General features: G+C 41.9%; 2 protein-coding genes across 9 annotated transcripts in view; both read right to left on the bottom strand.

The window, feature by feature from the left end:
- Positions 1-17,238, bottom strand: part of GPR89A (G protein-coupled receptor 89A) — a 63,324-nt gene extending 46,086 nt beyond the window's left edge. For 3 of the 8 annotated variants that reach the window (XR_011645365.1, XM_058309598.2, XM_004461116.5), the window contains exons 1-5: positions 17,053-17,221; positions 8,574-8,633; positions 6,877-6,980; positions 2,139-2,245; positions 1,632-1,733 (exon numbers count right to left, since the gene is read on the bottom strand). Coding sequence is in view for 7 of the 8 variants with exons in the window: in XM_058309598.2 (XP_058165581.1) it covers positions 1,632-1,733; positions 2,139-2,245; positions 6,877-6,980; positions 8,574-8,633; positions 17,053-17,094 (415 nt within the window). In the remaining variant the exon portion in view is untranslated. Of the gene's footprint in view, positions 1-1,631; positions 1,734-2,138; positions 2,246-3,953; positions 4,092-6,876; positions 6,981-7,382; positions 7,479-8,573; positions 8,634-17,052 lie in introns of those variants that run through there. The other 5 variants (XM_071207386.1, XM_023589567.3, XM_071207385.1 and 2 more) reach the window with 5 other exon arrangements.
- Positions 17,239-23,395: 6,157 nt separating this feature from the next.
- Positions 23,396-24,724, bottom strand: GJA8 (gap junction protein alpha 8). The gene has a single exon (XM_004461125.2). It carries the CDS (start codon positions 24,722-24,724, stop codon positions 23,396-23,398), a length of 1,329 nt encoding a protein of 442 aa, XP_004461182.2.
- Positions 24,725-25,599: the final 875 nt, after the last annotated feature.

Raw genomic sequence — 25,599 nt, 5'->3', positions numbered from 1 at the left:
AAATGAGAAAAGGAAATAAGTAATTTTAAGTTTTATAGGTGATATAAGTGCATTTATGTGGGAACAATGAACATTTCCTAATGAGGGTCAGGAAAATCTCAGAGGAATTGACAAGGTGGACAAGGGATGAAGGATTGTCCAGGCCAATAGAACATTTCTAGAAACTTCAAGTAATTTGGTCGGATAGAGGACAGAACACATAGAGAAAGAGAACAGTAGCCAAGCCCAGAAGAGTTCCAAATGTCACACTAAAAATATGAAAGGTTTTGGTAAGTTGATGTTTCTTAACTTTTTTTGGCCTTCTTTAATGTTATTTGAAATTTCAAAACAGCTATTTTATTTTCAAAATAAATAATTACAATGTTGAATATATTTTTGAAATTGTACATTTCTTCTGAATCTCCTGTAGTAGACTCTCATAATCTCTCCCCTGAATCTCTGCTACAAGCAATAAGTAGACACCGGAGGTTTCACAGCATTCAACAATCATTCCAGTCCCCTTCTAGCATGCCTTCTTCTACTACAGAGTCTGAAAGCTAAAAGTCATCTTTCTCAGTTGTCCTTGCAGCTAAGGTTCTGAATGTTACCTAGATTTCACCAAACTGATACGCTCATGTGAAACCTCAAATGCAGAAGGGAACAATGTGGAGTGGTGACAGCACTTGGGAGCTGGAGGAGCCAGGACAGAGGTTCTTCTGTTTGGTTCCTGATGTTATAAGCCCTGAGTGGCAGGTGATGACTCCAGCGGGGCTTCTGCTAATTTAGTACTGTGATGTGATTGGGTGTTTCTCTTCAATGTGCAGCTTTTAAGGCTGGCATCCCTGTCTTCCTAAGTAATTTTCTAATAGCCGATAAAAATCACTTTCTGCTTTAAACTAGGTAGAAGAGATATTGTTTTCTGCAGTAAGAACTCTGACAGATAAAGGATACTGAAATTAATAGATTTTTTTTTTCAGGCTCCATATGAAAGCTCCAGAATATTTATTATAGGTGGTTTTGTCAAACTATTTTAGATAGATTCATACGTAGTTCCAGAAGGACTTGTTAGCTGAGAGATTCTTGTTCACTGATTTTAGCACAGAAAATAGGGAGCAGCCCAGTCCATGAGTTGTTCCTGCATTTAAATGAACTTTTTGTGAGATGAGATATACAGATTCCTGGAAAGTTTTTCTTCTAATCTACTAATTGTGAATGTTTTATACCACCTCTTTTTCTTAAAATAAAACATATACTCCCATAAAGACAATCTTTACTATCGCTTTAGCAGTGGTCATTGACCTTTTAGGTCACAGACCCCTTTGAGAATCTGATAAAAGCTTATGGGTTCCTTGCCCTCAAATGCACATGAAAATGTAGTTATATAATTCTGCATATTATTATCAGGAGGTTTAAGAACACCACCACTCCTTGTTTCCTTGAAGTTCATTCACTAACCCAGGCTAAAAACTCTGCTCTAGAACAAGAGAACTCTGTTACAAACTTAGCATTTGACACCTGCTAGGATGAAGGACAATTTTTTAGAGAAATAGCTTGCCATACTTGGATCTACATTCAGAAGTTTAAAAATAATTATTTTTTTTTCAAAATTAGAAAATTAAATAACCTCCCCCACCCCCAATACACATACTTACCATGTTTTGGGCTGAGAATAGGAAATGGATCTCCTAGTTTCCAGAAGAAATACATGAAGGTCAGCCATAAGAGACAGGAAAAAAGCACTCGCTGTTTATACACTAAGATAGAGGAGATAAGACTGTTAGGGAAAATAGATATATGTTAAACAGCTTGCACTACTTAAAGATACAGGATCATGCTAATTAATATTTTACTTGCCAAATGAGTGATGGACAATGTAATTTTTGGTGTAAGCATCCTTACCATCATAAGAGAAATTTTGTTGAAATTAAAAAGTGGGTTGAGATAAGGGAGACATTAAAGTAGTAGTAGAAACAAAAATAAAGCTGTAGCATTCATTCAATAAATATTTATTTTGTGCCAACATTTAAAAAATGCTGTAAGGTGCCCCCCCAATAGCAGAAGCTACTGAAAATAATCTAGAAATGAAGCTCTCCACAACCCCAATCCCCAAGAATACTTATCTCAATTTATATGCTGACATAAGAGGGGAAAACACTTACACAGTCGGATGTTGCTCACGATAAAATAGCTAATGTAAAAAGGCACCATGAAAACCAGGATCAGCAGAATTACACACAGGTTCATTTTCCAGTGAAAGTAACGGGAACTGAAATAAATGTCAAAGAATATCACTGGGAGGGTGAGAGGGCAATGATTTTCAATCTCTCATCTTTGAAAGGAACCCTGCTCTTTGTTGAATATAGTCCATCTAATGAGCCACCTAGCCTCTGTCCATCTGCTCATTTGTAAACAATAAGAAATAGAAATAATATAAAGTTCTTAAATGTGACCATCTTAACCTGCCAAGAATTTCACTTGTTAAATTAAGAATACCAATGCTTTAGCTATATATAGTCACAGAAAATATATACCATAACATATATCAACATATACCATTACTATAGAATGACTGTTTCCATTTACCACTGGGAGTCTCACTCCAATATAAGATTTAAAAGAAAATAAATGTTAATAGTAATATATGCTATAAACATTCAGAAACATTTCCTTTGTGCCCTCAATATAATAGAAATCAGATTTTCATGACTTTTATTAGGGATTATAAAATGTATTTTATTTTTAGAAATCTAGTTTTTTACTTTTTTCTTTCTTTTTAATATATGAAACCCAGTGCCCATTAGCAGTCTCTCTCCATTCCCTCCAAGCTCTCCAGTCCTAGGCAACCGTTATTCTCCTTTCTAAGGATTTGCCTGTTCTGGACCTTTCATATAAATAGAATTGTACAATATGTGGTCTTTCGCTACTGGTTTCTTTTAATTAGCATAATGTATTCAAAGTTCATCTATGTTGTAGCATGTATCAGAACTTCATTCCTTTCTAGGGCTGAATACTATTCCATTGTATGAATATACCACATTTTGTTATTCATTTATCAGGCGATGGACATTTGAGTTGTTCACATATTTTTGGCTATTAAGAATAATGTTGCTATGTATATTCATGTACAAGTTTTTGCATGGACATTGTGTGAACTTATGCTCTCATTTCTCTTGGGAATGGAATGGCTGAGTCATATGCTAAGTATATGTTTAATATTTTGAAGAATTGCCAGACTGTTTTGCAAAGTACCATTTTACATTCCCACCAGCAGTGTATGAGGGTTCCAATTTCTTCACGTCCTTGTTATTTTCTTTTTTTTAAAAAAAGTTTTATTTTTTATTTATTTCTCTCCCCTTCCCCCTCATTGTCTGCTCTCTGTGTCCATTCGTTGTGTGTTCTTCTGTGACCGCTTCTATCCTTATCAGTGGCACTGGGAATCTGTGTTTCTTTTTGTTGTGTCATCTTGTTGTATCAGCTCTCCTTGTGTGTGGCACCATTCCTGGGCAGGCTAAACTTTCTTTTGCACTGGGCGGCTCTCCTTACAGGGCACACTCCTTGCATGTGGGGCCCCCCTACGCAGGGGACACCCCTGTGTGGCAGGGCACTCCTTTCACACATCAGCATTGCGCATGGGCCAGTTCCACACAGGTTAAGGAGGCCCGGGGTTTGAACTGTGGACCTCCCATGTGGTAGGCAGACACCCTATCCATTGGGCCAAGTCCGCTTCCCATTGTTATTTTCTATATTTTTTATTATAGCTATTCTAATGAGTACGAAGTGGTATATCCTTATGATTTGATTTGCATTTGCCTAATGGCTAATGATGCTGAGCATCTTTTCATATGCTTATTTTCCAATTGTATATCTTCTTTGAAGAAATGTGTATTCAGATCCTTTGTCCGTTTTATAATTGGGTTACTTGTCTTTTTATTATTGAGTTGTAAGAGTTCTTTATATATTCCAGACACAAGTACCTTATCAGGTATATGATTTGCAAAATTTCTCTCCCATTCGGTGGGTTGTCTGTTCACTTTCTTGATGGAATCCTTTGTCTTTAGTGATTTTTAAACTTACTTATATCCAGGTCTTGTTTAGCAAAATGGTTAAGTGATCTATGGGGATATATATAAAACAAAGGATTATGAAATCAATTATTTGGAAACATGAAAGAAAGGAAAAACAAAGGTAAAGGATAGGTAAAAGAAAGGGCCAGGACTGATGGCTATTATGAAAATGCATACCAGAGAGTTCTAGAAACTTGCTATGGGTCATAAATTTAGTTCTAAGTTTTCTGACAATCACTGTGAAAGACAAGACAGTTTGATCAGTTAGATAAATCATAGTATTCATAAGAAAATAACAAACCATTTGCTTAAAGGAGCAAAATTATTACTGAATTAGTATTAATGAATTATTACCAAGATCATAATGAATCAGTAATAATTACACTTTCTTTGAGCAAATGGTTTGCTATTTTCTAAGGTGAATGTACTTAACTCTCTCAACAACATCAGTTCAATAGAAATATCACTAAATTTCTGAGGGCTCTTTCTTATTGTTCTCCCTTAGTACAGAGGGGAGGCATCATAAAACAAAAAGTCATTCAGTAAAGGCTACCCTATAGGGAGCCAAGACCATTTAGTCTAGATATACTGACAGCTTTTTTGCTCATCTGGATTAGCATACTTTAGAGAATCTACAGAAACTACAAATTGCATATCTTCTAGGCAATGCTACATAATATTTCAGCTAAGATTCTGAAAGATACTGGGAAGTAGTGGGTTGGAAATTACAAGTGTAATCCACATTGCCAATTAAAAGCAATCTACATGTTTTAATTGTCTTTGAGCTGAGTAAGGTGACATTTTCTTAAGAAAATGAATGAAACTAGCAAGATTATATGTTTAAACAGGAGGCCTGTGTATCACCTCTACTCAGAGGTGAGCCAAGGGACTTTTCTTGGTCAGCCCCAAGATTCACCTTTGAAAACTATTCTTATTCCAGTGAATGTGCAGATATAATACATAAACAAGGCTCAAATTTCTGTTCCAAATGCTACCAAATTCTGACCAAATAATGTTGCCATAAAAATTGTTAAAATAGACATGAAGACACATCTCAGCCTAAACAAACCCAATCCCAAATAAAGCACCAATTGAACAACCAGATTTTAGCAGTGCTACTTCCTATACTCTTTAAGACAAACCAGGGAAGCGGACTTGGCCCAGTGGTTAGGGCGTCCGTCTACCACATGGGAGGTCCACGGTTCAAATCCCGGGCCTCCTTGACCTGTGTGGAGCTGGCCCATGTGCAGTGCTGATGTGCTCAAGAGTGCCCTGCCACGCAGGGGTGTCCCCCGCATAAGGGAGCCCCACGTGCAAGGAGTGCGCCCTGTAAGGAGAGCAGCCCAGCGCAAAACAAAGTGCAGCCTGCCCAGGAATGGCTCTGCACACTCAGAGAGCTGACACAGCAAGATGACGCAACAAAAAGAAACACTTATTCCCGTGCAGCTGATAACAACAGAAGTGGACAAAGAATAAGCAGCAAATAGATGCAGAGAACAGACAACTGGGGCAGGGGGAAATAAATAAATAAATAAAAATCTTAAAAAAAAAAAAAGACAAACCAAATTAGAAATATACCAAAGTAACTGAGAGATAGTTTTACTATAGAGGATCATTAATTATAAATAAGTTAAAAGTTAAGGACTATTCTCAGATATTTTAGAATATCTGTGCCATAGTCCTTTTTATCAATACTTAGATCAGAGGTCAGTAAACTATGGCCTACCAGCCATCTGCCTTTATAAATAAAGTTTTATTCTAACACAGCCTTGCTTATTTGCTTATGTGTATTGTCTATAGCTGCTTTTGTGCTACAATGGCAGAGATAGTAACTGTATCTAAAATACTAAGCCTAAAATATTTATTATCTGGTCCTTTACAGAAAAGGTTTGAGGACCTCTGCATAGATAGCAATGAAACACCCAGGGTGTGATAATAACATTGAATAAGCAGCATGTAAAATAATACATGCCTATTTGTTCTCTCAAATGATGGGGTCTATATTGGATTATTAAAGAACAAGTTTAAAAGTAGGAGAGTCAGAACACAGTCCTATTTTATCATACCATAAGCTATTAAAAGACCATATTAAAGAAAAAAAAACAAAACAAAAGACCATATTATCAACTCTGGTTCTTGAAAAAGGATTTGAGTATCATTCTCTCTGTAAGTCTTAAGCATCAGGGGTCCATAATAAGCTTATACAAAGTCAAAGGCTGAAGAAAGCCTCTTCATTCCTTAAAAAATGTTTCCACGAGGTGGGAAAGAAATACAACAAAAGTCTACATAGAGCAGCTGATGCATTCCACATAGAAATACTGGCCTAAAAAACACAAGCTTGCAGTTTAATAAGCAAGAAACACTTTGGATAGATTGTCTCATAAACTTAAGTTCCTTTAAAAGAAAATGCTTTAAAAACATGAAGTTCAGTCAGAATTAATGTCTATAAAATCGACAAAGAACTGGAGTTCAGAACTCAGGTAGGCCCTTAAGTAGCTGTGCAATAGGAATTCTGATCTTTTCAAATGCAGATATTAAATCAGCAGAACATGGTCAGAGAGAAAAATAAAGCTTTGAGGAGTGAAGCCTGGGCTCTAGGCTCCCACAGCCTCACTCTTGATTAATACTTCAGAGCTAATGGTCAGACTTCTTCCTGTTATATTACAATCTTTCTCAAACTTTAGGTGGCTGGGTCTCATAATTTTGCTGTGATCATTACACTTACTGAGACTAAACCCACTACGGGGTGGATTTTTTCAGCTATAAGATCCAGGTAACTTTTCCACAATATAGAAAGTAACACAGAGAAGATTTAATTGGTACTCTTACTCACCTACTATTCAGTACGCCTAAGATTTCAAAGATGATGAGCTCAAACATGGTGCAAGAAAATGCAAAAGTCACAGAGAAGATCACCTGAACAACATACTGACGCACCTGTTAAAAACCAACAGAGACTAAAAGTCATTTCCTTGTCTTAAATATTGAATTGATAATCTCCTGGTTATGAGTTAAAAAGATTATTCTGAAGAAATTTTCAAGTCATTGGAAACAAGGCTGCAATCATACCTTGTGTGGAGGTAAAGAAATAAACCAAAGTAGGTAGTAGCATTTTTGAACTTTCTGAAAAGCTGATTTTTTTTTTTCTGTAAAAGACTATATCACTACATAAGCCACCTTGCATCAGTGAGTGTATCATGGGCTACTATTACCAATATTTTCTTGGATGGAGAACTTAAAGCACAAGAAGACAAAGTTAGAGGGTCAGAAGTCATACTTAGAGTTTCTGATAACACTAAGAAAAAAATGACAATTTTATATATAATGGTTAGTGCTAACCTGCAGACTATGGATCAGTGCTGGGTCCTCCCCGAAGAGGACTTAAAGTATTGGGCAGAACAGAATCTCGGGCGCTTTCAGATAACAACCCAAATTCTGTGGAGAGATTTAATGGAGAACATTCTAGAACCGACCCAAGGTAGTCCATAACCACTGTGCTTACGATTAAAAGAGTTCGATTAACTAGGAAATGTCCAGTCTAGGATGGTGTTTTCTGAATCAAAGGATTAAGATTAGCACCAGACTAGCCTTGAGATTTTGGTATTAACTTATAAAGAAAGATTGTAAATAATATTCAAGGCCAGGTGGACAAGTGAAAAGGAACATTTGTGAGGAATTATAAATTAAATTCTCTCTCAAAGAATAGCTTTTTGGCATTTGAGACCTATACTGATCTGACTAAGACATGACACTCCTTGTTCCTAGCTTCTGGTCTATACATGACATAACTTTTTATTTTTTAAAAGCAACTAAGTCTCAGGACGTGGGTGTAACTCAAGTGATAAGGTCTCCACCTATCATATGGGAGGACCGGGGTTCAATCCCTGGGGCCTCCTGGTGAAAAGAGGAGGAGAAAGCATGCCTGTGCAGCACGCCAGTGCCTGTGCAGTGAGCAGAGTGCTCACGTGAGTGCCCATGTGGTGAGCCAGTGAGCCGAATGCCCGTGTGAGTCACTGCATGGTGAGCTAGAGCCCACGCAGCGAGCCAGTGCCCACGCAACAAGCCAATTGCCTGTGCAGTGAGCCAGTGCTCAAGCAAGGGAGTCACACAGCAAGATGATGATGCATCAAAAGAGAGATGAAGGGGAGAGTCAAGGTGAAGTACAGCAGAGACTAGGAATTGAGGTGGCGCAATTGACAGGGTCAATCAGAGGTTCCAGGATTGAATCCTGGTGAATCCTAGAGGAAGAAAGACCAGAAGAGAAGACAAAAAGATAAACAGATACAGAATATCACACAGCAAATGGACACAGACAGCAAAAACAGCAGGGTAGGGTAGGGAAAGGGGAAAAACAAAACAAAATGAAACAAAAAAACAACTAAGCCTCATATTTTCCAGTCTAAGAGTTATATGATACTTATTTGGCAACACTTTCCTGTCTTTACTGGACATAACCTTTCTTTAATGGAAGCAACTTAAAATCATCTAAATTCATACAGTATTAGCAGAACCGAAACAATCTCTTCTCACCTCATAGTCCTTAAACAATTGGCGCATGAAGAAAAGCCACCCAAATCCAAAGAAAAGTATCTGGAGGAGAAAGAAGGCAGAACGTCAATATACATAATCTTTTTTTTTTTTTTTTTTGAGGTACTGGGGGCCGGGGATTGAACCCAGGACTTCTTATATAGGAAGCTGGTGTTCAACCTCTGAGCCACATGAGCACCCCTGAGTTGTTTTTTTGTTTGTTTGTTTTGCTTGTTATTTGCTTCTGTTTTGTCTTTTTTTTTAGGAGGCACTGGGAAGCAAACCCAGGATCTCCCATAAGGGAAGCAGGTGCTCCACTGCTTGAGCCACATCCACTTCTCATATTCTTTTGAGAAACACCTAATAAAGACTATTTTAAGCTAATAGGTCTGCTGACTAGACAACTTATTTCAGAGATTAAAGATGAGATCTACTCATATAAGGTCTCGTATAAAAGCTCATAACATTGGAAGTAGATGTTGAACTATTCTTTTTTTTTTTTTTTTTTAAAGATTTATTTATTTAATTTCCCCCCTCCCCTGGTTGTCTGTTCTTGGTGTCTATTTGCTGCGTCTTGTTTCTTTGTCCGCTTCTGTTGTGTCAGCGGCACGGGAAGTGTGGGCGGCGCCATTCCTGGGCAGGCTGCTCTTTCTTTTCACGCTGGGCGGCTTTTCCTCACGGGCGCACTCCTTGCGCGTGGGGCTCCCCTACGCGGGGGACACCCTTGCGTGGCACGGCACTCCTTGCGCGCATCAGCGCTGCGCATGGCCAGCTCCACACGGGTCAAGGAGGCCCGGGGTTTGAACCGCAGACCTCCCATGTGGTAGACGGACGCCCTAACCACTGGGCCAAAGTCCGTTTCCCTGAACTATTCTTAAGATATTTTAAATTATCCAAGCTATAGAACATGTTTTACATTAGACAAAAATTTTTTTTTAATACTTGCTGGTAATCTTATGATAATCATTTTATAAGCCAAAGAAGTTAGCAAATAGGAAAGGAGCCAGGGACAACTGATTCTTATAGCTTATCAATGTTCACAAGTATTAACACACACACACACAAACACAACTTCAGGGAAAAGGAATAAAGACAAAAAATAGGGTAGAAATAGGCAGAATAGTTTTTTAAAATATGTTTTTCTTCAGGGAGCTTTCTTAGCTTTTCTACTATTCCACCTAATCAAGCAGTTTCCATCTCAGAATTAAGCCAAGAGATTGCAGAATCTAACTTTGTCAGTTTTGGTTCAAGATGGCATCAGAGATAGCCACATGACAGCTTTGCTTATTGTCCTAAAGCTGGTTTGTTTTTCACTAGTAAATAGAATCTTCTATATAAACACGTTATACACAGACTCAGGCACAACTTTCTTTCTTTCTATACATTGTGTAGGTGCTTTATGAATAAAACTCCTTCATCTTCCCAATAATAAGGAATAAGAGTAAACTCTTGAGCAAGGTTTGATATAGATTATTCTGGCCTCCTGTTGTACCCCTTCCGACCCACCAAACTCCTATTTTCAGCTACCCAGAACATTCTCTCTCTTATATCAAGACCTCTGCAGATGTCCTCTGACAGAAACTGCTCTTCAGCCACCTCCCCACTTATCTTACTGGTCTATACTTATATGTAATTCCTTTTGGAAGGCCTTCTGACCTTCCAAATAAAGATAAGTTGCTCTTTTAAAATATCCCATTAAACTCTGTTCATCCCTTATCAAAGCATTTATCACAGTTTGTAATAGTTAACTTAAATGCATCGTTTTAGACATTAGACTGTAAGCTCCATGAGGAAAAGGACCATCCTAATCTTGTTAATATTTGTATCCTCAGCATTCAGCACAATGGCTCAAACATAACAGGCTTTACTTAAGTGTATGATTGAATAAATGGTCCATAATGAAAGAATGGTTTGTTTTTCAGCAACATTCATTTTTTGTAATAACTTTTTGGTAATAACTTCTTATTTGCAGTGCTAGATATTGGGAAATACAGAGATGAGGAAGATAGACATTGCCCTCCAGGAGCTTACGGTATAGTGGTGGAGATACTAAATAAAAATTATAAAGTAATACAGGTCGTGCAATGATAGAGGTATGCACATGAGATCATAAAAACAAGTAAAAGGGAGGCGGACTTGGCCCAGTGGTTGGGGCGTCCGTCTACCACATGGGAGGTCCACGGTTCAGGTCCGGGGCCTCCTTGACCCGTGTGGAGCTGGCCCATGCGCAGGGAGTGCCGTGCAGCACAGGGGTGTCTCCTGCGTGGGTGAGCCCTGCAAGGAGTGGGCCCCTTGGGGAGAACCACCCAGCGCGAAGGAGGGTGCAGCCTGCCCAGGAGTGGCGCCACAGGCGCGGAGAGCTGACGCAGCAGGATGGCACAAAGCGGGGGGGGGGGGGGGGGGGGGGGGGGGGGGGGACGGGGACGGGACGGGACGAAGGCGACGGGGGACGGGGGATGGGACGAGAGGACGCAGGTTCCCATGCCGCTGCTGACAACAGAGGCGGACAGGGAAGAGGGTGCAGTGAGTGGACAGAGAGCGGAGGGGGGAGGGGGGAGGGAATAGATAAATTAAATGAATCTTTAAAAAAAAAATAATAAAAGAGGACAACCAAACAAAACTGAAGGACAGATTTTCTGGAGAAGTTAATACCTGGGCCGAAGGGTATTTTAACTTGGGGTTAAAACCTGATATTATATGCAAAATTTTAAGATCATGTGCATTTTTCTAGAGAGAGGTTCCAAGGTATTCATTACTTACTCAATGGTTTTTATCAGTCCGAAAATAATAAAAACCACTCTCTTAAAGAATGAATAAGAATCAGGTAGGAAAAAGACAGAAGTGGTAGGGTAGAACAGGTCTTTCCAGACAGCAAAGGCACAGAAATGAGAAATAGCATGGTATATGCTAGAACTATGAGCAGTTTAGCAGTACCAGAAGATAAAACTCAAAGAATGAGGTGGTGAAAAAAAAAAAAGATACTAGAAAGGAGGGGCAGAGGACCAATAACTGAAAATTCTGAAAGCCATGCTAAGGAGCTTGGATTACATCTTTTTTTAAAAAAGGTTTATTATTTATTTATCCACCCCCCCCCCACTGTCTGCTCTCTGTGACCATTCACCATTCACTGTGTGTTCTTCTGTGTTCACCTGTATTCTTGTCAGCAGCACCGGGAATCTGTGTCTCTTTTTGTTGTGTCATCTTGCTGCATCAGTTCTCCATGTGTGCAGTGCCACTCCTGGGCAGGCTGCACTTTTTCTTCGTGTGGGGCAGTTCTCCTTGAGGGGTGTACTCCTTGCATGTGGGGCTCCCCTATGCAGGGGACACCCTGCATGGCAGGGCACTCTTTGCTTGCATCAGCACAGCACGTGGGCCAGCTCACCGCATGGGCTGGGAGGCCCTGGGTTTGAACCCTGGACCTCCTATGTGGTCCGCTTCCCTGCATTACATCTTGTAGATGATGAGGAGTCATTTAAGTAGGGAAAAGACATGGTCAGCTTTGTTTTAGATAGAATGCTCTAATGGCTGTGTGGAAGATGCCTTTAAAGAGACAACTTCGTAGGAAGAGAAATATTATAGGAGGTTGTTGCAGGAATCCAGACGAGAGATGATAAAGGTCTGAATTATGACATTGGTGGTAGGAAAGGAAGTGGCAGAGTTCAGAACTATTTAGAAGGTAAAATTAGAAGGGAGGAGCCAAGAATAACTAGTTTGGAATACAGGATGAAAAGTGAGGCCGCCCAACTGATATGAAGAGTATAGGAGAAAGAAGTTTGGGAATGGGGTCAGGGGATAGAGAAGAAGAAAATTCATTTTTAGACATGCTAAGGGCCCAAGGACCATCCAGGGTGAGATATCTAGCAAGGATTTAGACAAAACAAGCAGGGTATGAAGGCAGGGCTGAGATATACCTACGAGCTGAAACCCCCAAAGGACACACGATCACCCAGGAATAATATGTAGAGTGAGGAGAGCAATGTGCCAAGAGAAAATACTAACAAGTAGGAATGGAAAGAGACCAGGAAGGAGACAGAAAAGGAATGGTCAGAGAAATAACAGAACCATGAGAGTGCAGTGTCCTGAAACCAAAGAAAAGGAGTTTATATGCAGCAGAATGTGCTAATAACATAAGGATTGAAAAATGTTCAAGTTAGGCAATTTAGAGGTCAATGATATTAAGAAGAAGAGTCTGAATAATGAGGTGCAAGAATAAGAGTCTGAATAATGAGGGGCAAGAACAAGACTGCAGGGGTTGGGGGTCAGAGACAGTAAGAGGCAATAAGCAAATTACTCTATGGAGAGCCAAGGATGAGAGTGAGAGAAAACATTAGTTAGAGGTCTAGAGAAGTATGTGGGGTAAAGGGAAAGAATTTTTTCTGAGATAGGAAAACCGTTGCCAGTTTATAGGCCAAGATGAAGAAAGCAGTAGAGGAGATAAACTAACATGAGAGGGAACTGATGGAACATAGCTCTGGAGATGAGCTAAAGATGTTAATTTGTTATTAGTAGGGAAACGGACTTTGGCCCAGTGGTTAGGGCGTCCGTCTACCATATGGGAGGTCCGCGGTTCAAACCCCGGGCTTCCTTGACCCGTGTGGAGCTGGCCATGCGCAGTGCTGATGCGCGCAAGGAGTGCCGTGCCACGCAAGGGTGTCCCCCGCGTGGGGAAGCCCCACGCGCAAGGAGTGCGCCCGTGAGGAAAAGCCGCCCAGCGTGAAAAGAAAGAGCAGCCTGCCCAGGAATGGCGCCGCCCACACTTCCCGTGCCGCTGACGACAACAGAAGCGGACAAAGAAACAAGACGCAGCAAATAGACACCAAGAACAGACAACCAGGGGAAGGGGGGAAATTAAATAAATAAATAAATCTTTTTAAAAAAAAAAAATTGTTATTAGTAGTTGTGGTTACCCTTTTTTGACAATTTACTATATTCTAAACACTCTAAATACTACTGTAATCTCATTAAATCATAAAAGCACTATAAGATAGGTTTTATTGTTCTTATTTCACAAAGAAAGCTAAGGCTTAAAGAAGTTAAGCAACTTGTCAAGTCATGTAGTGCATATAGTGTTAGAATCAGGATTCAATCTGAAGCTTCTGTGGCTGACTCCAATAATATCACAGTAACTTATTCCAAGTTCAAAGGCAGAGGTGGAGAGGATGGCCTTATACATGAGTAGGGAGTTCTTTATTTTCAGAGATGGGAGGAAAGGTGAGAATGGTTGTGGACATAATTGTTTAGATTAAGATGTGGGAAAAAGAAGGAGATCACATCTTTTGGTCTCACTTTTTTTGATTGACGAGGAGGCAAAGTCATCTGGTAAGAATAAGAGGTGAGAATGGAAAAGGGGATCTTGAGGAGATGATAAAGGTTCAGGGAAATCATGAGGGAAATGGAACCCATAGCTCACTGAAGTCAAGAAAAAAAACTATTCAATGATTTGAAGGTATCCATAAACTCATGGCGTTGGTGATCTGCACAGCTCTGTGATTTTCTACAGCAGTCGTCAGGCCCCTGAAATAGCAGTAGACAAACTATAGCAGAGAAACAAGTGTGGACTATTATCTGAAGGTAATTGAATAAGAGGATATGAGAAAATAGCTTGGATCCATGAACATATCACTTGACTACCAGGAGACCCTTTTGCCTAGAATAACTCACTACCAGTGAAGAGAGAGAGAAATTCAGAGTGTAAAAGCCACATTTATATGACTTATGGAACTGTATGTTGGAGAAGTTGGGCAATTTTAACTGGAAGTGGTATGTACAGTGGAGATGGATGATAAAAAGAAAAAAAGTATATCACTAAGATTACCCTGAAATTGGACTTTACACAAGGAAAACAAGGGAAGATCATATGTCTATATAAGGGGACGGAGAATGGAAGAAAAAGATGTATACATTTAATATTTCATTGTAGACTCCTTTTACATTAAAAAAGCTTAAAAAAGACTTCTAAACAACGAATAAGAAAAAAAAAAGTAAACAGAGAATTCATTAAGTCCAAGGTAATTAAGAATTCTGGCAAGATTATAGAGGACCTAGATGGCATGCGGAAGGAAAAAGCAATTTCAAACAGCCTTGCAGATAAAATGGAAGGTACACAACTTGTTACTCAAAAGAGAGAATTAATAATTTTAGAATTATGCAGAGTAAAGCTTTGACCTTGGGACTTAGGTGTACTTTGGAACTGATAAGTCTTATGACTGTAAAGAAGACTCAAAACATATGCATTAGAAAATAATTGCTTTCATACGAATAATCTCTAGGTTGAAAATTAGCTACATAGAGGAAAAATAAAGGGAAGAAAAAAAAAAAGATGGCCAGGAAAGTTATTAAAGAAGTGACTGGAAAAGACTCCTTTTTGGATCATTTATTCAACCTTTTATTTACTTAGTAAATACTTATTAAGTGTCTGATATGTGCCAAGTCCTAGGGACAGAAGGCAGCAAGGGCCCTGTTTCTTAGGAGCTTCTAGTCTATGAAGGAGACAAACTAGCAATTAAAACCTAAAAATACTTTAAAATGTTGTAAGTATTACTAAAAGGCAGTGGGTGAGGGGTCTTAGAGAAGCATATTTAGGAACATATTCAAGCAGAGGTCTGAAGGCCAAAGAAGAGTCAGACAGGAGAAAGGAGAGGGATAGAAGAAAAGGTACAGGAAGAGTGTACTATCAACTGATCCAGCTGCTGGAAAAATACAGCAGAAAGCAAGATAGATGCTATCCTGGATGTCATGGAGTTTACAGATAGCAAATACCTAAACACGCAAATAAGGACTAGTGATAAATGCTAACAAGGGAATAAACAGGGAAATGGGATAGAAGGTGGCTGGGATGGGGACTACTTTGGCTGAGAATAAGGAGTAATTTAAAGCCTTTCTGAAGAGACTTTTTTTGATACCTAAATGATGTGGAAGTACATGAATATGTAACAGAGAGCATTCCAGGAAAGGGATTCTCTGGGTCTTAATTCCTTATCTGTAAAGAGCTGGTCTCAGAATTAAATTTAACATTGCATGTTGTAAAAGCCTAAGTATTATATGATTGTAAGGGATAAAATATTAGAAAACTACTTTCTGGCTTCAATTTATTAATTATATCTATATTAAAAATCATAGCAGTTACAATGCAATGCCAATTTTCTCCCTGACATTCTTACTTTTATTTTGAGTGAAAAAAATGCAGCTTAAACAGTGTTATTTTTCTTGAGTTGGTACTAAGGCTAAAAGTAATCCTGAGTTGTCAACAAGGGCAAGAGGATATTTTAAAAGGTTTTATTTTATTTTTGAAAGGTTTTAAACAAGAGTTAGATTCCATATTTTTGTACAGATACACGTGACTATTATGAAGTCAATAAAAAGAATACGTATAAACACGGTAAATTTTTTTTAAATGAAAAAAGTTATTGTATTAGGGTAGTAGTATTATAGGTGATTTTTCCTTGTTTCAAATTATGTTAAATGCTGCTATAAAATTTTTTGATTAGTTTACTTTCGACTCCAAAAGGGGCTTTCTGTCATTTGCCATTTGAAAAAAAGAAACTGGAAAGATGAGGGAAGAAAGGGTCAATGATTAAGTAATTAGCCTGAGTTTCGAGAAATATTAACAATTGCCTAGTAATTATTTATAGAGTACTTACACTTGGAGGTGGGGATACAGCTATGAACAGGACAGGATTTAAAAAAAAATAAATTATTAAACAAATATATCAGCGCTATGGTAAATACTATGAAGAAAATAGAATAGATTAACTCTATGAATAACATGGTAAAAGCAAGAAGCTCACCAGATGAGGCTTCTAGAGAGTAGGGATTTTCAGTGAGTTAGTCAAGTTCCTACCCTCAGAGCCTCATATAGTGGTCGATAAATGTCTCGTGACTGTACGAATGAATGGAGGTGGCCAAGTGGGAAGAAAGAAGGGTCAGAAAAAGATCTTTGAAAAGGGTGGGCAGCTAGCAGAGGATGAAGGATGACGTGTTGGTGCATAAACGAAACCTTACACTGGGAAGACTCTGAAGTGACGGCGGTAAATACTTCTGCACCCGGATTCAGGATTTGACAACTAAGCAGGAAAGCCTCCACGTGTCCCCTGAAGTCAGACCCATTGGCGCGCCGCACACCCCGCGCCCGGAACCACACTATTCCCCAACTGGTGGGTCAGGAGCACTGTAGCTGGGGAGTTTTGGGGACCACTTCCTTCTCGAGGCACTGGCTCTCCGCGCTGAGGCCAACTGACTCCTTCTGAAAGAGGACCACTGAGTCCGGGCCTGGACGCCGGGTGACAGCGCAGACGACCTCAGGCCAGCTTTCTGACAATGAGGGCAAAGGGAGACGGATGTAGCAAATCACACACCCTCCTCCGGCTCTGGGTCTCCGTGTGGTGGGGGCACGACGCGAACTAGGAGGAAAACGAGACCCCGGGCCAGCCCGCAGCGCGGAATCCCGGAGTGGGTGATTCGGCAAAGGGAGACGGTGACTCACCTGGGAGGTTATCATGATGCTGGAGTCTATCAGGAAACTCATGACGAAGCGCAAGGAGGGCTCGTGCCTCCCTTTCCACTCCCCGAGGCCAGCGCACGCTGGGGCCACAGGCCCGCTCCCACAAGCGGCCTTCGCCCGCGGGCCCTCCTCTGGGAAAGCCGCGCGCCAGCGACGTCATCAATCTGCGCCTCCAGTCAGCCAATGGACGGCCACATCCAGCGTTTCCCGCCATGGACTTAGGGGTGGGCGGGGCGAACGAGCGGTGCGGGGGGAGAGGTGGGGGGGTTGCGGCCACTGGAGGCTGTTCTGGAGGCGGGGCTTAGTTATGGGTGGCCCCGGTGAAAGGGCGGTGTATGGTACTGTCTTTTTCCTTTGCTGATTTTAATCTGTTTTGCTTTCACTCTAATAAACCATAATCATGAGTATAACATCTTTTCTGTGTTCTGTGAGTCCATCTAGCAAATCATGGAATCTGAGAGTGGTCTTGGGGACTCCCAACGTGCAGGGCAAAAGACAAAAACAAAGATGGTGAAAAGTCAATTATTAGTTTTACTTCTTTTGTCACAGTCTAACATATGACTGTCAGCTCTGACAAAAGGATGTGGAATGTTGAGATTCTTAATAATTCATCTCGCCTTTGCCAAGATTTCTTTAAGAAGGCTGCTGCCAATGACCTTCTTATCTGAATATTTATTAATCCTGTTTCACTGATAGATAAATTTTCAGAAAAGGGGCAAATTTCTCCCTCCCTCAGGAGAACTCTCTGAACTCTTCCAGAATTCACTGTGTTGGCCCTGGACAACTTTTAGAAGGCTGGGAACTTCAGTATATTCCACTGCTATGTTGGCAGCCACTACCTTACCTGAATACCACTCTCTCCCTGATTTTGGGAGCTGCAATGTCTAGGGGAGTAGAGAGTGATCTGGTTTCCCAAAAGTGTTTCTTTCTTCTTTTGCAACTGTTGGAACTATAATTTTCTTTCTCTTTTTTTCTTCTTCTCTCCTTTCACCAATAAAACATTTAGTTATAATACAGGAATCACAAGAAAGGAAAGTGTCCCAGCCTATTTCACTACCACTTCTTGTCACACACTGTGTTTTACAGATTGTATTTACTCTTAGGAGAGTTTTCCACCCAAACTGGCAAACCTTTCTCACCTAAACTTTGCTAACCTGTGTTATGCAGTCATTTGCAAACAATATATAGAGAGGGACAATTCAGGGTTAGGGAAAGGAGGCGGAGGAGGTTGGAGGAGTGGAAGGGGAGACGCTATTTGGTGGTGCTCTCATTCTCCCTGCAGGCCCTAAAGACCCCTTTTCAGGACTGTGAGGAGCAGCTTCAGCGCTAGCCTTGCCCCAGGCCTGCATGGCTGGAGTGAAAAGTGTCTGCACGCAGCTCTTTCAGCATCCACGGACTCCCTTCTGGCACAAGTCAGAGACTGCCTCATGGGCTGGTGCCTCTCTCTACAAAAGCCCTAGTAAGCTGACCTTCAACACGACTTTCAGCAATTAATTATTGCATGACTAAAGATGACTATTTTCATAGTATCATTATTAGGAATAGAGGACTATAGAAATATTGACCTTTCCTTTCCTTATTTACTTCCTTCATTTTACTTATTGGCTTACTTTTTTTTTTATCAGTGTCTCAGTTAACAGTCTGTGAAATTTTTTTTTCTTTGTTTTTTAGGAGGGATGGGGTATTGAGTCCAGGACCTCATACATGGGAAGCAGGTGCTCAACAGCTTGAGCTACATCCACTCCCCTCTGTTCAGTATTTGAAAGCAATGACTGTATGGCTTTAGCATACATTTTATGATATGTACTTCTTACAATTTAGGATAAGGCCTTTCTCCCTTTTATTTCCAAATTAGTGAGTTTTCCAAAAGCCTACTTATTTCTACCAGTATACTTATCCATAAGTATTAATAAGTGAGTGTCAATTCATATGACCCTGTAATATCTCGTGAAGAAGGAGAAGTATTTATCATCCTCAAATAACTTAGAAAAAATTGTCATATGGAACAAGTAAGTGACATTTTGGGGACCCCATAAGTTACCAAGGGGCAGCCAACAATGCCTGACTTGCACTTCAGTGTTCTTTGTGGGAAAATCTGATCCTCAAGGCACAGTGACCTTCTGTTTTGAATGTTTCACCCATTTAGAGAGAGCAAAGTTGTGGTGAAAAGCGACAGGCCTTTTCATGCTGTCCAAAATTACCTATCCAGGCTTGAAACTTTCTAATGAACTTTAAGTAACTCCCTCCCTTCACAGTTCTCCCCTGCTGGAGGTGTTATAACTGCTATTAAGCGATTGTCCTCTGGAGGAAGCTGCATTTCTCATGATCTGCTAGCCAAGGTTTCTTTTTATTGGTAGGTCCATGTACACTAGGGTTTTATCTAACAAGGGAAGGACCAGGGGTAGGATTTAAAGTTCAATCTACTAGAGCTCAGGTGTTTTTTTTTTTTAAAGATTTATTTATTTCTCTCCCTTCCCCTGCCCCCACCCCATTGTCTGTTCTCTGTGTCTATTTGCTGTGTCTTCTTCTTTGTCCGCTTCTGTTGTTGTCGGCGGCATGGGAATCTGTGTTTCTTTTTGTTGCGTCACTTTGTGGTGTCAGCTCTCCTGTGGGCGGCGCCATTCTTGGGCAGGCTGCACTTTCTTTCGCTCTGGGCAGCTCTCCTTATGGGGCGCAGTCCTTGCGTGTGGGGCTCGCCTACATGGGGGACACCCCCGCGTGGCAGGGCACTCCTTGTGCGCATCGGCACTGCGCATGGGCCAGCTCCACACGGGTCAAGGAGGCCCGGGGTTTGAACCGCGGACCTCCCATGTGGTAGACAGACGCCCTAACCACTGGGCCAAGTCCGCCGCCCTCAGGTGGAGTTTTAATCTTGAGTCAGTCATGACAGTTGTTCAAAATAGATGCTGAGAGATTCAGCTATAGTGTTATGGCTATGTCAGGGATTGAGTCATGACCTCTGCAAAAATCCTGTTCAGGTTCCAACCTCTGGTCCTGTGGGTATGAACCCATTTGTAAATGGGAGCAGCCAGAAGCCGGAAGTCCATGGAACCCAGAGGAGAAAGGAGAAGAAAGAGCCATGAGACAGAAAAACCAAGGATCGCCAGCAGCCAGCTCCAGAATGCCAGTCTTTGGAGAGAAAGCATCACCTTGCTGATGGCTTGATTGTCCTAGCCTCAAAACCATAAGCCAGTAAATTCCCATTGTTTAAGCCAACCCATTGCAAGATATTTATTTTAGCATCCAAGAAGCTAAAACAGGCTACCATGGACATGTAGCTGCCCTGACTGGAACTTAGCAGCCATTGTGTGGCAGCTTGAGATGGGCTATGGGGCATGAGGGGACATTTTCCAGAGGATGAAGGAAACTGCCAATCCATCCTCAGTCATTTCTCAGAGTCAAAGAGCCTTAGGTTATGGACTAAACATATGCGGTCAAGATTCTGTTTTGCATTTTCTGTGAAAAAACGGATCTCCAGAGCATCTACTTTACACTTGGAACAATTCTGACTAGGTAACCCCAAGGCAGGATGGGGGGTCAGATGGAAACAGCAGTCACACTGCTGTTGGAGGAATTTCTCAGGGAGCAGCCCTGCTCGCAGGCTCCAGGCTTGGCAGACAACTCATTAAGCCTCATGATACCCCTTGGAAGTAAGTAGGTGGTGAGTGCCATCCCTGGTTTGTAGACGGAAAACCGAGGTATAGAAAGGGAAAGGGGGTGATAACAACACAGCGACTAAATGGCAGAAATAGGAAGAAAAGCTCTGACTCTTGATGTCTGCGTCTGTTTTTTCCAAAATAGGCTTTCTCTTTTTAATTGTGCAGCCATTGGGCTCAATGAGGCACTTGTTGGCTCTCAGGTCTGGGATTTTATTATTTCTCTAAAAATACAGAAGATCTGTGTGGAATAGTGTCGCCTCACGAAGTAACATCCAAGCAGCAGCCAGAATGTCACACACCCACAAGATAAATGTCACTCTTCTATTCAACTGCTCATTGCCTGATACATTCCTTCATTGAAGGTTTGTCACTTTGGATTAACCTAGACAAAATATATTTTCGGCTTTATCTTTTAAAATGAAAATTTTGTTAGGAGTAACTATCAATCAAACGTATCTTAGAATGAATTTAATTTGTAGATCACTTTGCTTTAGAATGGGACAAAGAATGGGAATATTGCCCTAGGGGAGGGATGGTTTTGGAGGAAGCTTTGCTCTGGAAAGGCATATCTAGAATGAACTTCCTAAAAGGAAGGCTCCTGGTAACCAGAAGGCCACAAAAGGGACTTGCACACCTTGTGCTGGTGCTGGTTTGGGAGAGGATAAAACACAGGCAGTTCTGGTTACCTCTTGGGTTCCCTGGTGGTCTCTTGCCCAGGTCTTTGCCATGTCAGCTTGGTTTCTACCCTTCCTTCCTAGCACCACTGCTACAGCCTGCCGAGCACAGCTTTTTTCTAGAGAAAGCATTTTGGTGACAACTTTCTCCCTCTGCTCTGGGAATTCACTGGCTTTGTGTTAAATTGCTCCCTGCATAAAATATGTACTTCTACTTCAGGATTTCTCCTGACTGGACTCTGTGTTTGAGGTGGGTTGGGTGGGGGATACAAGGACAGGAGACCTTTGGGCAGCCTCTTGTTCTCTTCAGTCTCTGTGTCTCCTCTAGGGATGACGACTGGTCTGGGACTGGATTTTGGAACTTTGGCTCTTTGGGCACCCACTTTCTAAGAGGCTCTCTGTAATGCCACCCTGATGGCCGGTTCTTTTTTTTTTTTTAAAGATTGATTTATTCCCCCCCCACCATTGTCTGCTCTCTGTGTCCATTTGCTGTGTGTTCGTCTGTGTCCACTTGTATTCTCATCAGGCAGTACTGGGAATCTGTGTCTCTTTTTGTTGCGTCATCTTGCTGCATCAGCTCTCCGTGTGTGTGGCACCACTCCTGGGCGAGCTGCGGTTTCACATGGGATGGCTCTCCTTGCGTGGGGGCACCCTTACGTGCGGGCATCCCTGCTTGTGATGGCCCTTTCTTGTACCTGAGCTGGGCCTGAGAGCTGACTTTTCTCAGGACAGACCTGTGGCAGGTGTCTTCCAGCTGGGAGCTGTGCTTGCTCCCAGGCCCGGATGAAAGGACTTTAAGATTTTAGGTTAGGCACTGATGTTGGAAGAGGAGCGGAAAGAAAATAAACTTCTTTGCTTCAAGGAAGAAAACTGTGACCAGGTCCCCAAAGCCTTTCCATTTCAGAAGGAGAGGGTTTGAAGTCTTGCTTTCTTTCTGTGATAGTGCCCAGGGCAGAATTCCCACAGTGTAAGGGATATGACACCTTCAGAATCCAGGGGCTATAGTGATCCAAAGAATAGTCAGTGAGAAATTTATCTCTTAGCTGGATGATTTAAAATGAGCACTCCAAGATGGTGATAGGAGATTCTGAAGCCACAGAAACCAGGTAAGACCTTAGATAATAAGACCAATTCTACAGGAAATCTGGGCTCATTACTGTACACTTTCATTGCAAATTGGTACATCACAGGTTAAATTCAGCTTGCACACATTTTGCTTGGCTCACAGAGTGTGTTAAAATTTTAGATGCTGGCATTGGAAATTTCACAGAAAAGTTTGTATTTCACTTGGATGGCCAGGTAACACTGCATGGTAATAACTGCTGGATATTGAGCAGCGGTTGCCCCCTGCTCTCCAATTTTCATAGCCCCATTTCTCCCCAGTGTGTTAGAACAGGCCTACTTCACCAATTTGAGTGGTCTGCCTGGATCCTGTGGGCATCTGAGTTTGCAACCCATGATAAAAGGCTCTCAGACTCGCTCCCACAATTTTTATTGGAGAGATTTCTATGGAGAAATGGGGATTAAAAAAAAGTCATCTGAGGTACTGGGATAGAGGAGCAAGATAGTCAAATCAGATTGGGAATTTTGATGGGGTGATGGTAGCCTCTATGTCAGGGGTTCTTAATAAGGGGTCCATGAGCTTGAATTGAAATCCTAAAAAACATTACTCTTGTGGGGGCATGTTGGTGCAGGTGTGATGTATTTATTAAATAATGCACAAGTATAGTGTGGACTTAGTGAGGGGTCCGTGGTTTTCACCTGACTGGCAAAGGGGTTTGTGGAACTAAAAGGGTTAAGAACCCCTGCTCTCTGTGAAGGAAAGGCACTCTCCTAATCATACAGCATGCCCTGTTTTACTGCAGCACCTTTCCAACCAGGAGTAGGTATAAGGGGAGGGGACAAAAGATTCAAATCCTGCAGGCATTTTTTATTTCATCTTGCCTTATATTAGCTTGGGTGTTTCCTTTTTCTTCTTTCTTTGGCACCACTTCATACCGTTAGATCGTCTGACCTGGCGCGGCTGCTGGTTTTGCTCACCCTGCTCAGGGGTCTTGTGTCATCGCTGGTCGACTCTGCACACAGCGCAGGTGCCTTCTCAGCCGGCACTCTCTGCTTTGATACCATCTCGGCCTGCAGCTCTTCCTCCTTACCCTGCTTCTCCCCTTCAGGGGGTTCTATTTTCTCCCCCTCCGGCACTACCACCATCTCCTGCCCTTCTGTGGACACCCTCTCTGCTTCCTGCCTCTCCTCTCCCAACTCTGGTTCTGCTCCCGCCTCTACATGCTGCTCTTCTCCCTCCACTTCCTGTGCTCCCACCTGAGCGTAGGAAGGCAGTGTCTCTTGGTAGGCCCGGGACAAGTCTCCCAGGGGTCCCGTGCCAATCTTCTCCTCAAACTGATGGAAAGGCTTGGCAGAAAGTGGGGTGGTCTCCACCATCCCAACCTCAGTCAGAGGGAAATAGTGGGACACGATTTTCTCTTCTTCTAGGAGCTGGTAGCCCTTGGCTTTCTGGATGGAGGAGACAGCAATGGAGTGGAGCGGTTTCTCAGGGGTCTCCCCCAGGCTTCTTGAAGGCTCTACAGGCTTCTTGAAGGCAGACTGGATCCTCTTCAGGCCCAGGTGGCTCATCTCCATAATATTGAGAAAGAGGGACACGGAGGCCACGGACAACATGAACAGGATGAAGATGGTTTTCTCCGTGGGCCGTGACACGAAGCAGTCCACCACGTTGGGGCAGGGCCACCGGCTACAGCGATAGAGGGGCAGGATCTGGAAGCCGTACAGGAAGTAGTGGCCCACTACGAAGCCCACCTCAAAGAGGGTCTTGAAGATGATGTGGCAGATGTAGGTCCTCAGCAGGGTCCCCTCCAGCCGGAACTTCTTGGTGCCTTTGCTGCTGCTGCTACTTTTCTTAAGGCTGCCCTGGTCTGGGGGGAGGGGCGCCCTGTCCCCTCCGTTGCCCCCAGACTGCTGGCACAGCTCCTCTGCCTCTCGCTCCTTCCGCTTCTCCTCCATGCGGACGTGGTGCATGGCGTGGCCCACGTACACCAGGGATGGAGTGGAGATGAAGATTATCTGCAGGACCCAGAGGCGGATGTGGGAGATGGGGAAAGCCTCATCATAGCAGACGTTCTCGCAGCCGGGCTGCTGGGTGTTGCACACAAAGTCGGACTGCTCGTCCCCCCACACAAACTCTGCGGCTGTGCCGAGGATGAGGATTCGAAAGATGAAGAGCACAGTGAGCCAGACTCTGCCGATGACTGTGGAGTGCTCATTCACCTCCTCCAAGATGTTTCCCAGGAAACTCCAGTCACCCATTTCTCACCCACCTAGAGGAGGGAGAAGGCAAAAGCTGAGTGGCCACAGTGTAATCCTGGTTCAGTCTGTTTTTGCTAACTCTTGGGGATACCTCTCCTTTTGGAGTTGCTGGGACATCAAGGGATAAACAGCATCTATTAAGTGCCTCCTCTGTCCAGACTAGAACTAGGGGACAAAAGAGGCATAAAAGAATCTGCTTCTATTCACTTCTTCATCTTTAAAATGGGTTTAATAGTAATACTTTTTCTCATTCATTTCACCAGTGGTCTGTAAGGATAAATGAGGCAGTATTTGCTTATAATTCCTTCAACTACATAAAAAATAAGGATCCACTACTGACTATAACTCATAAAGACTGCAAGCTTAACTAAAGTGCATGAGGCATAATTTTAAAAAAAGATACCCTACACTATGGTGTCTGGGCCCCCAACAAAGCTCTTGTATGTATGAAGTTGGCTTTAGCCATCTTACTTTTGACAGTGCCTAGATATATAATGATCATGTGTTTGAGAGAAATTTGAAGGAAACTAACTTTTGTTGAGTAACTGCTTTGTGACAGACCTTTGATGTCATGCTATGTCATTTAACTTTATCCCATTAGACTGTAATCTCCATAATGACCACGCTATTTACTCAATGTCTGGCACAGAACCCAGCACGTAGTGAGTGCTCAGTAGGTGTTTATTAACTAACTTGATCCCAATAGGTGAGCAAACTGAAGCTCAGAGAAGCTAAATAAATTGCTTAAAATTACACAGCTAAATAGCAGTAGAGATTCTGCCTGATCCCAAAGGCTGGGTTCTTTCTATACACTATTGAGTTATACTGTCTGTGATCAGAGTTACACAATTCTCCAACTACTCTTCTCTGAATTT

The sequence above is a fragment of the Dasypus novemcinctus genome, chromosome 13 (genome assembly GCF_030445035.2).
Source record: "Dasypus novemcinctus isolate mDasNov1 chromosome 13, mDasNov1.1.hap2, whole genome shotgun sequence".
NCBI classification, from domain to species: domain Eukaryota; kingdom Metazoa; phylum Chordata; class Mammalia; order Cingulata; family Dasypodidae; genus Dasypus; species Dasypus novemcinctus.
Note: the sequence above shows the minus strand (reverse complement) of the source record. Positions and strands in the feature narration are given on the sequence as shown.

Excerpts from the sequence above, each read along its gene's own strand:
- GJA8 (XM_004461125.2), bottom strand. The coding sequence starts at position 24,724 with ATGGGTGACTGGAGTTTCCTGGGAAACATCTTGGAGGAGGTGAATGAG.